Here is a 17002-nt window from a genome sequence, read left to right on the forward strand (position 1 = left end):
AATAGCTGAGGCAGGGATGCGGACGTAGGCTCATTTGGCTGGAGTTGGAAGTGTGAGCTCTTAGATCCGAGTAAAATTTTTTTTCATCAAGCATTGAATTACCAGCAAGGTGTGAGACTCTAGGAAGGATAGAAAGATCTCCAGTGACTTGACCTTCAGCATATATGACTTTGAGGAATGTAATCAAATCAGTGGTATAAGATATGTATAAATAATTCTGTGCAAAGCGTTATGGAACTTCAAAAAATACCCAAAAAAGTTACTCTCAAGTTGATTCCAACTCATGGCGACCCCCTGTGTTGCAGAGTAGAACTGTGCTCCATATGATTTTCAAGGCTGCAACTTATCGGAAGCAGATCACCAGGCCTGTCTTCTGAGGCACCTCTGAGTGGGTTCCAGTCACCAACCTTTCAGTTAGGAGTTGAGCACTTGACTGTGCCACCCAGGAACTCCCAAAACCCCAGGGGCTCCATGGGGCTTCAAAGGAGGCCTATTGTCCCAGACAATCAGAGGAGGCGGTGTCTAGGTTGAGCCTGGGAGTACAAGTAGGATGGTGACAACAGCTGCTGACGCTACTCTTTGCTTAGCCCTTCGTGTACATTAACTCAGTGAACCCTCAACCCTACCACGTAGGTACTATTATTTTCTCCAATCTAGCTCTGGAATCCACGAGAAAGGCAGAATTCTTTAATTTATCTTACTCTTTACAGGGAAAAGAAAATCAGACACCGAAACTGTCCCAAAGAATGTCTAAATGGAGAAGAGAAAGGCGCAAATGTAGGTTTCTGTAATCAATTTTATTTATGAGGAAGAGATGTTGTTTATGGCTTTAAATAGTGCCTGAAAGAGAAGAAAAAAAAAAACTAACTTCAACAAAGTAATGGGGATCTTTCAGAAGTGATTTATGATACTCATCTTCTGAATTTATAAAAGACAGAAATGGCTCCTAGAAAGTTTTACTATGTGACAAGAAACTGAAAATATAACCACTACAGCTACCATCTACTGAACACTTGGCTTCATTAAACCCCGCCCCCCCAAAAAAGTATTCTTAAATATTTTTTTAAATAAAAGGGCTTATGAAGTGTTGACTTCTGCATGCCAGAGCCTGGCGACACTCTTTCCCTCTCTTCCACTCAAGCAAGCTTTGGCCGCGTGATTACCGTGCCAGTCCAATTAGTTGCAAAATAAAAAGGAAAAGGTTGATGATGTCCAAGTAGATATTCAGAGCAGCAAAAACATACTCTTCAGGATCCAGGTCAGAATGATGATGGCGCCCACCTACCATCATCTGCACGTCCATCACCAGGTACTTGAAAAGAGGGAAGAAGCATTAGTTCTTTAAGTGTACGTTTCTACCAAGTAAGTGTCCTAAGTAATCTAGAAAAAATATTTTAGCATTAAGAAAAAAATTGCATCAATCAGTTGGTGGATGTATGCATTATCCTTAGAGCCCCAATCATTCACGCCATCCCTGAGTTAGACTCTGTCATTTAAAACCTTGCCCTTCTGAAGACTGTGAGCCTTCCCTGATTTTCCAAACCCAACAACTTTAGCCAGTGACATGGACTTAGGTGGACAAAGTGGACACGAAAACAAATGACAAAATGCCCCATGTTCATGATTTTCCCCTCATGTTTTCACTAAACAAAGAATGAAAGTAAAGGTGGTTCCCAAACATTCGGATCCACATAGAGCAATAATTGTGAATTCTTGGAGCTTTGGGGGAGAGCATTTTTCAGACCTTGACGTGTGGGGATGGCTCTATGATGATGTCAGCATGTCCAAAACGGAAGGAGAAGGAGAGGGGATTCGCGTTGGGTTACACAACCCTTGCAATGAACTTCTTCACTCAGCTGCAGTAGGTTGAATTATGAGCTCCCAAAACATCAAAATAAAAAAGCCAGAAGAGCAGTCTCATGCTTTGTGCACAGCGAGCGGCCAGGTGCTGGCACCTTACTTCCCTACGTGCAGACTTTGATCTATGATCTGAGAAGGCTGTTCTCAGCGCTGTGAGGCAGAGTCCAGTCTGAAAGAGCAACACCAGCATTAAGAGAATTCTTAGGTATTTGACGATTCTTGAAAATAATCCGTTTTAGACTAACATCCATTTTCATGAAACCTATCATGAGGAATTCAGGTTTTGCAGAAAGGCTAGAGAGAAAGTGTAACCATAAATGGGCCTGTGTGAAGTTTGTACTCAACAGACCAGACTAAAATGCCAAGCTGATACACCTTTTTGGGGAGGTACTTCAGCTTATTGGAGCCCTGGTGGCTCAGTGGTTAAGCCTTTAGCTGCTAACCAAAAAGATGGCAGTTTGTCTCTACCAGCCGCTCCTTGGAAACCCTATGGGGCAGTTCTACTCTGTCCTATAGGCTCACTATGAGTCAGAACTGACTCAACAGCAATGGTTTTTAACATTGGCCTGAACAGATTTTTCTGTGTTGACTCCACAAACATTGAGCACGGACTGTGTGCCAGGCACTAAGCTGGGGATCAGGGCCACAGGCACAAGCTCACAGTGATGAGTCAAACAGCAGAAGCACTAACAGTATACAGCCTTGCCCTGGGGAGGATCGCCCTGGGGAACATGACTTTAGGGTAGGGGAGAATGGAAGGAGGACATGGGGGTTGTGTTCTATGTCTGCAAAGGACAGAGGCAGGAAGCAGCATGGTGTGTTCAGGAAGTAATGCATGGAGGCTGCAGGGGGAGATGGGGAGGCAGAAACCAGATGGATGTTGTTGTGTGCCATCGAGTTGATTTTCAATTCCTAGTGACCCCATGGGACAGAGTAGAACTGCCCCGTGGTGTTTTCTTGGCTATAATCTTTGCAGGAGGAGATTGCCAGGTCTTTCTCTTGCGGAGCCACTGGTTAGGTTCAAACTATCAACCTTTTTGTTAACAGCCAAGTACTTAACCGTTGTACCACCTCTCAAAATGGGTCACTCTCAGGAAAGCGCTCTCACAAACAGCACCTCAGACCCACCCCAGGGAGGAGGTCAACTCCTGGCTGGAGCCATGAGCTGCTTTCATAGAGGTTACAAATCCTACATGACTTACAGCCAGTAGAGCAGAAGACTCTCCAATCTGATCCTCTAGTCTCCTCTCCTGTGTCCTTGCCTTGCCCAGCTCCATCGGTCCTAAGTAACTTTCAGAGCTCTACTCACAGTTTTGGAAGGGGTATTGCATTAGTAAATGATGGGGAAAAGTAAGTAGTTAGACCTATGTCTGGAGGAGAAGGGATTGGAGAAGTGATTATTCATTAAACCCAAAAACCAAACCCGTTGCCGTTGAGTCAAGTACGACTCACAGTGACTCTATAGGACAGAGAATAGCTGCCCCATAGGGTTTCTGAGAAGCGACTGGTGGATTCCAACAGCCGACCTTTTGGTTAGCCTTAGCTCTTGACCACTGCACCACCAGGGCTCTGACTATTCATTAGAAAAAGTCAATTTACTGAAGACACGAGCTGAGAAGAGACAGAGTTAAACCAACTCCCTCCCTCCCCTTCACGTATTCATCCCATACACTTTGAGCACCTCCTGGGTGCTGGATACTGTGATAGACACCGGGGATAGTTTACATTCTAGAGGGGAGAGGCAAAAAATATGTGTGTAAAAATTGCCAAGTGATGGTAGGTGCTATAAAAAACAAAAGCTGGGCAATGAGTTATGGAGGTGTTATGGGTCAATTTGGGTCCCCTAAATTGTTCAAGATATGTTCAGTTGCCAGATATCTTCAAGGTTGAACTCCCCCTCCCCCAGGCTGTGAATGTGGCCTTATCTGGAACTAGCATCTTTGTAATTTGTTACATGTAATTAGCTTAGTTCACCTGAGATCCTAGTGGAGCACGGTGGGCCCTAATCCAACATGACTTATTAGCAAAGGAGAAGAGCACGGGGAAGACTGCCATGGGACGGGGCCAGAGATTGAAGGGATGCATTGTATGTTCACCAAGAATTGCAAGAAATCATCACAGGCTAAGAGAGAGATTTGAAACAGATTCCCCTTCAGAGCCTTCTAAAAGAAATCAACCTTACCAACACCTTGATTTCAGACTTTTAGCCTCCAGAACAGTATGAGAAAAAACATCCGTGGTTTTACGCCACCAAGTTGATGGTACCTTGTTGTGAAAGCCCTAGGAAACTAACACTAAAGGCAGCAGGGGCTGCTGGAGGAAGGTCTGGAAATGCCCCTCTGATGGCAGCTGAGCAGAGAGGAAGGAAGCCAGGAGCTAGGCACCCTTGCATGTATCTTGGGGCAGATATCTGAGGCAAAGCACAAGTGCAAAGGTCCTGAATGGGGGTGGGGTGTGAATGGCTCATCGGCTAGAAGGGGTGGATGAGGTGGAGTGGTGGGACTGAGGCCAATGGGGAGTAAGTGTCAAGTCAGCTGGGGCCTTGGAGAGGAAACTGGATGAGATCCTAAAACAAATGGGAAGCCCTTTGAGGGATTGAAGCAGAGAAGAGACCGGATCTGATTTAGGATTTTAAAAGACCACTCTGTTACTGTATAGAGAATAGACTGTAGGGGGCAAGAAAGCAAGCAGGGAGACCAGCTGGGAAGCTACGGAAATAATCCAGGTGAGAGAGAGACAGGGTCTTAGATGAATGGGGGTCTTAGCAGGGGAGGGGGCCAGGAATGGTTGCATTGGAGATGTATTTCAGGGGAAAAGATGACTGGATTTGCCAATGGTTTAGATAATGGGATGTGAGAGAAAGATAACTACGATGACCTGGACTTTTTTTTTCAACTGATCAACTGAAATATGACATTGCCCGTTACTGAAATGGAGAACTCCACGGGCAGAGCAATTTGGGAGAGGAAAATCAAGAGTTGTTTAGGAAAGCTGAGTTTGAGATGCCTATTAGACATCCTGGTAGGGACAATAAGCAGGCAGCTGGATGTATGGATCTAGGCAACATCCCTGTCATTAGCACAGTTTCCCTTCATCCTCCCCTCTCCCTGCATCTAATTCCAGCACCTTTGGAAGGAAAAAAGTGCTAGAGTGACCAACCATTTTGGTTTCTCCAGGACTTCTGTGTATCCTGGGAAGCCTCTCAGCCCCAGGCAAACTGAGAGAGTTGATCACCCTAAAAAATGACCACAGTGGCTGAGCTCCCAGCTTTGCTCTTGGCCTCAATCTATCTTTTCCTAGGAGAAGGCTTTCCTCCCATCCTCTCCAAAAATCCTGACTTAATCTTGTTACTGCTTTTAAAAGACATGTTACTATCGCATTGACTCCAACTCATGATGACCCCAGGTGTGTCAGAGTAGAACCGTGTTCCACAGGGTTTCAGTGGCCTTTCTTCCAAGGCATATCTGGGTAGACTCAAACCCCAAACCTTTCAGGTAGCAGCCGAGTACATTAACCATTTACACCACCCAGGGACTCCTATTTCTTCTTATAAGAGGGGATAATAACTCTTACTCACTTCACAAACATGTACTGAGTGGTTTGGAGTGTAGCTTCTGAGGAAAGGTTATGTGTTCGAGGACAGGAAGGTGAGACAGTAGGGTGAGCAGGCCCCCTCTCCCAGGAGGAACAGGTCTCAGGACACCATCCAAGATACAGCCAGCCCACAGGGGAAGCCCCATCCGGGATTCAGGCCTCCAGGGGCATGTGGGAGCCTTGCACTCTGTGTCATCCTCACAACCCTGGTAGTTAAGCATCTTGTACCCCCAATATAAACAACTGTTTCAACTTCCCTCTCTGGCTACTTGTTGGGTACATACACCTGCCTGAGTCTACAAGAGATTTTGCTCTGCCTGCAAACTGGGAAAAGAAACTCCAACATACATGTGGAGGGAAACAAACTATGCCCAAAACAGGACGCACAAGACACAACAGTACTGTATAGACAAAGGCTGAGAGCAAAGAATAAAGGGAAAAGCGCAAAGCAGTTCCCTTTATAACAGGAGAAGAAATAAGAAAGCTGAAATGTGCAAACTTACACTTAACTTCCTGGTCTAAGTTTTTCTAACATTTAAAAGATGTGACATAATTCCAGCCCACCCTCCACCAAAACAAAACAAAAAAACCATGAACAAGATGAAGCAAACTGGATATTTTTTAAGCTTGGTGGTAACCTTTAGGGTTCATTACACTACTCCTATTTCTGTGTGTGTTTGGAAATTTCTAAAATAATTTAAAAAATAAAACTCTTAGCAGATGTGACATGATAAAAACATAAAATGGACTACCAGGCATCCCTTGAAAAGAATGAGTTAGACCCATGTCTGCCAGTATGTGGAGACCATTATTTTCAAGTGAAAAAGCAAAAGGCGGAACATTGCGTATAGTAACCCTGTTGCCATCAAGTTGACTCATAGCAACCCTATAAGAGTAGATCTGCCCCATAGGGTTTCCAAGGAGAAGCTGGTGGATTCAAACTGCCAAGCTTTTGGTTAGCAGCCAAGTTCTTAACCACTGTACCACCAGGGCTCTCTATATACTATGTATGACTGAAAAACAAAACCTGTTGCCGTTGAGTTAATTCTGACTCATAGCAACCTTATAGGACAGAGTAGATCTGCCCCATAGGGATTCCAAAGCTGTAATTATTAGGAAGCAGACTGCCACATCATTCTCCCCCAGAGTGGCTGGTGGGTTTGAACTGCTCACCTTTTGGTCAGTAGCTAAGTGCTTAACCACTGTGCTACCAGGGCTCCTATAGTATGACCACATTTGTGTAAAACAGAGAATATATATGTAAAGAAATTCTGAATGTACTTACAAGAAATTGTTAATAATAGTTACCTCACGGGGAAGGAGGTAAGAGAGAGATATTTTCATTTTTAATTTTCTGTATTGTTTGAATTTTAAAACATGGGCATTATTGCTTTTATAACAAAACTTTCTTTAAATTATTTTTAAAAGGTGACAAGAGATGGGACTAAATAGACTGGAAGAGATTCACAAATACATTAGCAATGACCTCTGCCAATACCCTGTGAGAAGTTTCTCTTTGGAAGCATTTTTCCTAATTTAAAAGTAAACAAAAAAAAAATTGCATTGTACACATAAAAAATGTTGAAATGACAAGTGTTTTGTTATATATGTTGTTACAATTTTTTAAAAAAAGTAAAAGGAACAAACAAAAAAAGATGAACTCATACCCCTGCTACAATAAATTTCAAAGTTTATAAATGATTAAATGATTCTTGATTCTCTTCTTAAATATTATCTTTCAAGAAAAGTAATGTTTTTGTGGATTGAGAAGAACAATTTAGCTCTCTTTTTTTTTTTGTTATTAGCTGCTGTTCAAATTTGGAAGCTGATCGCCCAGACTTTCTTCCAAGTCTATCTTTGTCTGAAACCTCTGCTGAAACCTGTTCAGCATCATAGCAACATCCAAGCCTCCACAGACGGGTGGCTACGGGTGAGGTGTCTTGGCCTGGAATTGAACCAGCTCTCCCACATGGAAGGCGAGAATCCCACCACTGAACCACCAATGCCTCCAGCTCTCCTTAGGCTGATGGTTTTAAATATGATCCTTTAACAAGCAGCAACTCTCCTAGAGGGCTTTCCAGTGAATTACTGACTACACCTGCCTGCAGCCTAGCACAGGGCAGAGGGGCTCTGTCAGTGCACACACCATATTCTTTGTCAGAGAGGAAGAGATGAACTTACTAATGAGAAGATCACAGTTCCAAGTCCAGCATATAGGAGATGCAACCACTGCAAAAAGAAAGGAAACAGTTTTACGTTCTTCAGAATGAGGACGCTGGTCCTAAGAGGGATGGGCACACTAGAGAAAATTCTTGGTAAAGAAAGGAAATCAGGACTCCATGAAACAGTCCAGGAGACACAGTGTTTCCAGGCAGAGCTAACAGTAAGAAAACACCTAACAACTCGAGTCCAAAGAATTCAAAGTAGCCAAGGTCAAACAAGCATGGATACTTGAGACATGGGCTTGTTCAAAACTCTTCCATTTAAATATATGTGTAAGATCACACATTATAGATACTTCCGAAAAGGAACTTTAGAATGGGATCTATTGTCGTAAGCTGCCATAGAGCGTGCCCCGGATTCATGGTGACCCTATGCTCCATAGGGTTTTCTTGGCTGTGATCTTTACACCACTTGTGTCACCTGGGCTGTTGTCATCGTTAGCTGCTGACAAGTCAATTCTGACACATGGCAGAATTGTGTGTGTGCAGAGTAGAACTGCTCCATAGAGTTTCCAAAGATGTGACCTTTCAAAAAGATTGCCAGGCCTGTCTTCCAAGGTGCCTCTGGGTGACACCAACTTCTCACTGGCATAGTCAAGCGGTTACCAGCATGGGTCACCCAAAGACTCCAGACAGGAACTAGGGCTGATGTATTTAGTAGGAAACACAGTATCTTAACTCTACCTTAAAAAAAAAAGCAACCAAAACCCAGTGCCGTTGAGTTGATTACAACTCATACGATATTGTAAAGATCTATGAAGCCCATCTAATAAACATTTGTATTAATACTAACAATATCTCTGCTACTATCAATAATAATAAATGGAGAGTTGTGACTTTTTAAACCACATATTTGTGATGTCTTTGAGTTTATCTCTAAAATATAGATGCCACCTCCCTAGCTGTGGGCCTATACAATCTTTTTTTTTTTTTTAATTAACTTTTATTGAGCTTGAAGTGAACGTTTACAAATCAAGTCAGACTGTCACATATAAGTTTATATACACCTTACTCCATTCTCACACTTGCTCTCCCCCTAATGAGTCAGCCCTTCCAGTCTCTCCTTTCGTGACAATTTTGCCAGCCTCCAACTCTCTATCCACCCATCCCCCCTCCAGACAGGAGATGCCAACACAGTCTCAAGTGTCCACCTGATACAATTAGCTCACTCCTCTCAGCATCTCTCTCCCACCCACTGTCCAGTCCCTTTCATGACTGCTGAGTTGTCTTAGGGAATGGTTCCTGTCCTGGGCCAACAGAAGGTTTGGGGACCATGACCGCCGGGATTCCTCTACTCTCAGTCAGACCATTAAGTATGGTCTTTTTGTGAGAATTTGGGGTCTGCATCCCACTGATCTCCTGCTCCCTCAGGGGTTCTCTGATGTGCTCCGTGCCAGGGCAGTCACCGGTTGTAGCCAGGCACCATCTAGTTCTTCTGGTCTCAGGATGAGGTAAGTCTCTAGTTCATGTGGCCCTTTCTGTCTCTTGGGCTCATATTTATCGTGTGACCTTGGTCTTCTTCATTCTGCTTTGATCCAGGTGGGTTGAGACCAATTGACGCATCTTAGATGGCCGCTTGTTAGCATTTAAGACCCCAGACGCCACATTTCAAAGTGGGATGCAGAATGTTTTCATAATAGAATTATTTTGCCAATTGACTTAGAAGTCCCCTTAAACCATGGTCCCCAAACCCCCGCCCTTGCTCCACTGACCTTTGAAGCATTCAGTTTATCCCAGAAACTTCTTTGCTTTTGGTCCAGTCCAGTTGAGCTGACCTTCCATGTATTGAGTATTGTCCTTCCCTTCACCTAAAGCAGTTCTTATCTACTAATTAATCAGTAAAAAACCCTCTCCCTCCCTCCCTCCCTCCCCCCTCCCTCCCCCCTTGTAACCACAAAAGTATGTGTTCTTCTCAGTTTATACTATTTCTGAAGATCTTATAATAGTGGTCTTATACAATATTTGTCCTTTTGCCTCTGACTAATTTCGCTCAGCATAATGCCTTCCAGGTTCCTCCATGTTATGAAATGTTTCACAGATTCGTCACTGTTCTTTATTGATGCGTAGTATTCCATTGTGTGACTATACCACAGTTTATTTAACCATTCATCCGTTGATGGACACCTTGGTTGCTTCCAGCTTTTTGCTATTGTAAACAGAGCTGCAATAAACATGGGCGTGCATATATCTGTTCGTGTGAAGGCTCTTATTTCTCTAGGGTATATTCTGAGGAGTGGGATTTCTGGGTTGTATGGTAGTTCTATTTCTAACTGTTTGAGATAACGCCAGATAGATTTCCAAAGTGGTTGTACCATTTTACATTCCCACCAGCAGTGTATAAGAGTTCCAATCTCTCCGCAGCCTCTCCAACATTGATTATTTTGTGTTTTTTGGATTAATGCCAGCCTTGTTGGAGTGAGATGGAATCTCATCGTAGTTTTAATTTGCGTTTCTCTCATGGCTAACGATCGAGAGCATTTTCTCATATATCTGTTAGCTGCCTGAATATCTTCTTTAGTGAAGTGTGTGTTCATATCCTTTGCCCACTTCTTGATTGGGTTGTTTGTCTTTTTCTGGTTGAGTTTTGACAGAATCATGTAGATTTTAGAGATCAGGCGCTGGTCGGAGATGTCATAGCTGAAAATTCTTTCCCAGTCTGTAGCTGTTCTTTTTACTCTTTTGGTGAAGTCTTTAGATGAGCATAGGTGTTTGATTTTTAGGAGCTCCCAGTTATCTGGTTTCTCTTCGTCATTTTTGGTAATGTTTTGTATTCTGTTTATGCCTTGTATTAGGGCTCCTAAGGTTGTCCCTATTTTTTCTTCCATGATCTTTATCATTTCAGTCTTTATGTTTAGGTCCTTGATCCACTTGGAGTTAGTTTTTGTGCATGGTGTGAGGTATGGGTCCTGTTTCATTTTTTTGCAAATGGATATCCAGTTATGCCAGCACCATTTGTTAAAAAGAGTATCTTTTCCCCAATTAACTGACACTGGGCCTTTGTCAAATATCTGCTGCTCATATGTGGATGGACTTATATCTGGGTTCTCAGTTCTGTTCCACTGGTCTATGTGTCTGTTGTTGTACCAGTACCAGGCTGTTTTGACTACTGTGGCTGTATAATAGCTTCTGAAATCAGGTAGAGTGAGGCCTCCCACTTTCTTCTTCTTTTTCAGTAATGCTTTGCTTATCCGAGGCTTCTTTCCCTTCCATATGAAGTTGGTGATTTGTTTCTCTATCACATTAAAAAATGACATTGGAATTTGGATCGGAAGTGCATTATATGTATAGATGGCTTTTGGTAGAATAGACATTTTTACTATGTTAAGTCTTCCTATCCATGAGCAAGGTATGTTTTTCCACTTAAGTATGTCCTTTTTAATTTCTTGTAGTAGTGCTTTGTAGTTTTCTTTGTATAGGTCTTTTACGTCCTTGGTAAGATTTATTCCTAAGTATTTTATCTTCTTGGGGGCTACTGTGAATGGTATTGATTTGGTTATTTCCTCTTCGATGTTCTTTTTGTTGATGTAGAGGAATACAAGTGATTTTTGTACGTTTATCTTATAACCTGAGACTCTGCCAAACTCTTCTATTAATTTCAGTAGTTTTCTGGAGGATTCCTTAGGGTTTTCTGTGTATAAGATCATGTCATCTGCAAATAGAGATAATTTTACTTCCTCTTTGCCAATCCGGATGCCCTTTATTTCTTTGTCTAGCCTAATTGCTCTGGCTAGGACTTCTAGCACAATGTTGAATAAGAGCGGTGATAAAGGGCATCCTTGTCTGGTTCCCATTCTCAAGGGAAATGCTTTCAGGCTCTCTCCATTTAGAGTGACGTTGGCTGTTGGCTTTGTATAGATGCCCTTTATTATGTTGAGGAATTTTCCTTCAATTCCTATTTTGGTGAGAGTTTTTATCATAAATGGGTGTTGGACTTTGTCAAATGCCTTTTCTGCATCAATTGATAAGATCATGTGGTTTTTGTCTTTTGTTTTATTTATATGGTGGATTACATTAATGGTTTTTCTAATATTAAACCAGCCTTGCATACCTGGTATAAATCCCACTTGGTCGTGGTGAATTATTTTTTTGATATGTTGTTGAATTCTATTGGCTAGAATTTTGTTGAGGATTTTTGCATCTATGTTCATGAGGGATATAGGTCTGTAATTTTCTCTTTTTTGTGATCTTTTTACCTGGTTTTGGTATCAGGGAGATGGTGGCTTCTTAGAATGAGTTAGATAGTATTCCATCATTTTCTATGCTTTGAAATACCTTTAGTAGTAGTGGTGTTAACTCTTCTCTGAAAGTTTGGTAGAACTCTGCACTATAGCCATCCGGGCCAGGGGTTTTTTTTGTTGGGAGTTTTTTGATTACCGTTTCAATCTCTTTTTTTGTTATGGGTCTATTTAGTTGTTCTACTTCTGATTGTGTTAGTTTAGGTAGGTAGTGTTTTTCCAGGAATTCATCCATTTCTTCTAGGTTTGGAAATTTGTTAGAATACAATTTTTCGTAATAATCTGTTATGATTCTTTTAATTTCAGTTGGGTCTGTTGTGATGTGGCCCTTCTTGTTTCTTATTCGGGTTATTTGTCTCCTTTCCCGTATTTCTTTATTCAGTCTAGCCAATGGTTTATCAATTTTGTTAATTTTTTTGAAGAACCAGCTTTTGGCTTTGTTAATTCTTTCAATTGTTTTTCTGTTCTCTAATTCATTTAGTTCAGCTCTAATTTTTATTATTAGTTTTCTTCTGGTGCCTGATGGATTCTTTTGTTGCTCACTTTCTATTTGTTCAAGTTGTAGGGACAGTTCTCTGATTTGGGCTCTTCTTTTTGTATGTGTGCATTTATCGATATAAATTGGCCTCTGAGCACTGCTTTTGCTGTGTCCCAGAGGTTTTGATAGGAAGTATTTTCATTCTCGTTGCATTCTATGAATTTCCTTATTCCCTCCTTAATGTCTTCTATAACCCAGTCTTTTTTCAGGAGGGTATTGTTCAGTTTCCAAGTATTTGATTTCTTTTCCCTAATTTTTCTGTTGTTGATTTCCACTTTTATGGCCTTCTGGTCTGAGAAGATGCTTTGTAATATTTCGATGTTTTGGATTCTGCAAAGGTTTGTTTTATGACCTAATATGTGGTCTATTCTAGAGAATGTTCCATGTGTACTAGAAAAAAAAGTATACTTTGCAGCAGTTGGGTGGAGAGTTCTGTATAAGTCAATGAGGTCAAGTTGGTTGATTGTTGTAAGTAGGTCTTCCGTGTCTCTACTGAGCTTCTTACTGGATGTCCTGTCCTTCTCCGAAAGTGGTGTGTTGAAGTCTCCTACTATAATTGTGGAGGTGTCTATCTCACTTTTCAGTTCTGTTAAAATTTGATTTATGTATCTTGCAGCCCTGTCATTGGGTGCATAAATATTTAATATGGTTATATCTTCCTGGTCAATTGTCCCTTTTATCATTATGTAGTGTCCTTCTTTATCTTTTGTGGTGGATTTAAATTTAAAGTCTATTCTGTCAGAAATTAATATTGCTACTCCTCTTCTTCTTTGCTTATTGTTTGCTTGATATATTTTTTCCATCCTTTGAGTTTTAGTTCGTTTGTGTCTCTAAGTCTAAGGTGTGTCTCTTGTAGGCAGCATATAGACGGATCGTGTGTCTTTATCCAGTCTGAGACTCTCTATCTCTTTATTGGTGCATTTAGTCCATTTACATTCAGCGTAATTATAGATAAGTGTTTAGTGTTGTCATTTTGATGCCTTTTTATGTGTTGTTGACAATTTCATTTTTCCACTTACTGTTTTGTGCTGAGACGTTCTTCTTTGTAAATTGTGAGATCCTCATTTTCATAGTATTTGACTTTATGTTTGCTAAGTCGTTACGTTTTTCTTTTTTGTTTTGAGTTATGGAGTTGTTATACCTCTTTGTGGTTATCTTAATATTTACCCGTATTTTTCTAGGTAAAAACCTAACTTGTGTTGTCCTATATCACCTTGCATCCCTCTCCATATGGCAGTTCTATGCCACCTGTATTTAGTCCCTCTTTTTGATGATTGTGATCTTTTACATATTGACTTCAATGATTCCCTGTTTTGAGCATTTTTTTTTAATTAATCTTAATTTGTTTTTGCGATTTCCCTATTTGAGTTGATATCAGGATGTTCTGTTCTGTGACCTTGTGTTGTGCTGGTATCTGATATTATTGGTTTTCTGACCAATTTCCTTTAGTATTTCTTGTAGCTTTGGTTTGGTTTTTGCAAATTCTCTAAGCTTTTGTTTATCTGTAAATATCTTAATTTCGCCTTCATATTTCAGAGAGAGTTTTGCTGGATATATGATCCTTGGCTGGCAGTTTTTCTCCTTCAGTGCTCTGTATATGTCATCCCATTGCCTTCTTGCCTGCGTGGTTTCTGCTGAGTAGTCTGAACTTATTCTTATTGATTCTCCCTTGAAGGAGACCTTTCTTTTCTCCCTGGCTGCATTTAAAATTTTCTCTTTATCTTTGGTTTTGGCAAGTTTGCTGATAATATGTCTTGGTGTTTTTCTTTTTGGATCAATCTTAAATGGGGTTCGATGAGCATCTTGGATAGAGATCCTTTCGTCTTTCATGATGTCAGGGAAGTTTTCTGTCAGGAGTTCTTCAACTATTTTCTCTGTGTTTTCTGTCCTCCCTCCCTGTTCTGGGACTCCAATCACACGCAAATTATCCTTCTTGATAGAGTCCCACATGATTCTTAGGGTTTCTTCATTTTTTAAATTCTTTTATCTGATTTTTTTTCAGCTATGTTGGTGTTAATTCCCTGGTCCTCCAGATTTCCCACTGTGCATTCTAATTGCTCGAGTCTGCTCCTCTGACTTCCTATTGCGTTGTCTAATTCTGTAATTTTATTGTTAATCTTTTGGATTTCTGCATGCTGTCTCTCTATGGATTCTTGCGACTTATTAATTTTTCCACTATGTTCTTGAATACTCTTTTTGAGTTCTTCAACTGTTTTATCAGTGTGTTCCCTGGCTTTTTCTGCAGTTTGCCTTATTTCATTTCTAAGGTCATCCCTGATGTCTTGAAGCATTCTGTAAATTACTTTTTTATATTCTGCATCTGATAATTCCAGGATTGTATCTTCATTTGGGAAAGATTTTGATTCTTTTGTTTGGGGGGTTGTAGGAGCTGTCATGGTCTGCTTCTTTATGTGGTTTGATATCGACTGCTGTCTGCGAGCCATCACTAAGATATTGTACTGATTTATTCTATATTTGCTCACTGAGTCTTATCCTGTTTTGTTTTCTTTCAGTATACGTGGATGGGCTACTACATTGTGCTGTCTTGATTGTTGTAGCCCTTGACTTACTTATGACCTATTACCACCTGGTTTGGGCTGTTGCCAGATATATATGCCTTAGTCTATTCACTATTCTTGTGTAGATTCTAATTTTGGGTCATCAAGTGTGTGCTGCACCCTAACACCTATCCACCTTGAGAAGTAGTGGTGATAGTTGTGTGCACCAGATTCTATTAGCAGCTGGGGTTCACACTCCAGGGGGGGCAGGATGCTGACAGGCTTCCCCCAAGTGTCAGTGAGGTAAGTGTGTCTCTATTCCTAAAGCACCTTGGTGGGAGGGCTCTGCTGCTGTACCTTAGGCCCCCAATGCAAGTACCTCTACAGATTGGTAGGTGTCACCCTCCTTAGACCCCTAAGGCAAGAGGCTAGGTGGTCTGGGGGGAGCTTCAGCCCTCAGTTCCCTGTTGTGGGTCAGTGAGGGCTCTGTTGAATAAGCAGAGATATCAGACCTGGGAAACTTGTTTTTCCAGTAAATCCGCTAAAAAAAAATGCAGTCAGATCCCTATCAGAAATGCCTTTGCATTATAACAGCCACCTTGTTCCCTGTAGGGATGAAAGCTGGAGATATGGATCATATATGCTTGGCTAGAGCTGGTTCTGTGTTTTTAGTCCAATTAGGGAAGGATTTTTGGTCCCTGGGTTTTTTGTGGTTGCTTCTCTCAGGCCGGAAGAATGGGTTAGGAAAAGAACAAAAAAAAAAGGGAAAAGAAAAGCCGCGGAGCCAGAGCCATTCTCCCTCTGGCTCAGGAAATTACAATGTTAATGAAGCCGCCTGGGAAGGGGAGGGGAGGGTTCAGAAAAACAGGAGAGAGTAGCACCCCGGGATATAGCCAAAGTTGCTTTTCTTGCTTGGGATGACTATTTTATCTGAGATTCCAGAGGGGCATGTCACCTATGTGTGCTGGCTAGGTAAAGATTGCCCCCGAGGGTCTGGCCCGCAGAAGCCGCGGTCAGTTCCTCCGCTGCCAATCCAAAGTCCAGTGTCAAGGTTCCCCTGCTGGAATGCTGCACTCCCGGCTCCAAAATCAGTCGCTGCCTCCCGGGGACTTCTTGTCCCGCCAGCTGCATCGCCGCGCCGCCTCTGCGGACCAGTTGGGCCCCCTCCCGCGGTTAGTTCAGGGGAGTAGGGCTGCGCCCCCTTTGTGCCATGAGAGCATGCGGGGCTAAGCTCTCCCCTGCGCCCAGTCCTAAGCCCGGCGCCAAGGTTACCTGACTGGGACACTGGCTCCAGGCTCCAAAAACAGTCGCTGCTTCCCCGTAGTTGTTCATTCTCCGTCTCTGTCACTCAGGTCAACTCTTTAAATCTGTGTTTGTTGTTCAGGGTTCATAGATTGTCGTGTATGTGATCGATTCACTTGTTTTTCCAAGTCTTTGTTGCAAAAGGGATCCGAGGTAGCGTCTACCTAGTCCACCATCTTGGCCCCCAGGTCCACAATCAGTCTTAAAACTCAACCAATTTAGGCAGAACTGTTGGTCATATGTTCAAATGGGAGCCCTGGTGGCATAGTGGTTAAGAGCTTAGCTAACCAAAAGGTCGGCAGTTTGAATCCACCAGCTGCTCCTTGGAAACACCAGGGGGCAGTTCTACTCTGTCCTATAGGGTCATCATGAGTCAGAATACACTTCATGGTGATGGGTTTTAATGGGTTGGTTATATGACTGAGGATCATGTAACAAGTCCACTTGTTGCCAAAGAACCTCTCTGGTTCAGTGTTTGGGCCAAGTTGGCCAAATGGTCATAGGCCCAGGCGTCATCGGAGGACCTGGATTCCAAGAGTCTCCACACAGGGATCACTCACAGATAGACACCGCCAGGCCAGGTCCCATGTCTCTCTCCATACCCCCTGCAGAGTCAGTCTACTGACAGTGCAATGTGAGGGAAGAGCATGGTCACTGGAGTCACACAGACCTGGCTGTGATGCCCTCCTCTGCCACTTACTCCCTGTGTGAACTTGGATGAATTGTTTAATTTCTCTGAGCCTGTTTTCTTGT

The 17002-nt window shown here is 42.2% G+C and overlaps 1 protein-coding gene across 1 annotated transcript in view; it reads right to left on the reverse strand.

Moving 5' to 3' along the window:
- Window positions 1–786: 786 nt before the first annotated feature.
- The window catches only part of TMBIM7 (protein lifeguard 1), a 34444-nt gene continuing 18228 nt past the window's right edge, over window positions 787–17002 (reverse strand). Inside the window, exons 8-9 of the mRNA XM_023544428.2 lie at window positions 7636–7683; window positions 787–1312 (exon numbers count right to left, since the gene is read on the reverse strand). Coding sequence (XP_023400196.1) covers window positions 1160–1312; window positions 7636–7683 — 201 coding nt within the window. The 3' untranslated portion in view covers window positions 787–1159. The remainder of the gene's footprint in view (window positions 1313–7635; window positions 7684–17002) is intronic.

Source organism: Loxodonta africana, chromosome 8, assembly GCF_030014295.1.
Source record: "Loxodonta africana isolate mLoxAfr1 chromosome 8, mLoxAfr1.hap2, whole genome shotgun sequence".
In the NCBI taxonomy this organism is placed as follows: Eukaryota; Metazoa; Chordata; class Mammalia; order Proboscidea; family Elephantidae; genus Loxodonta; species Loxodonta africana.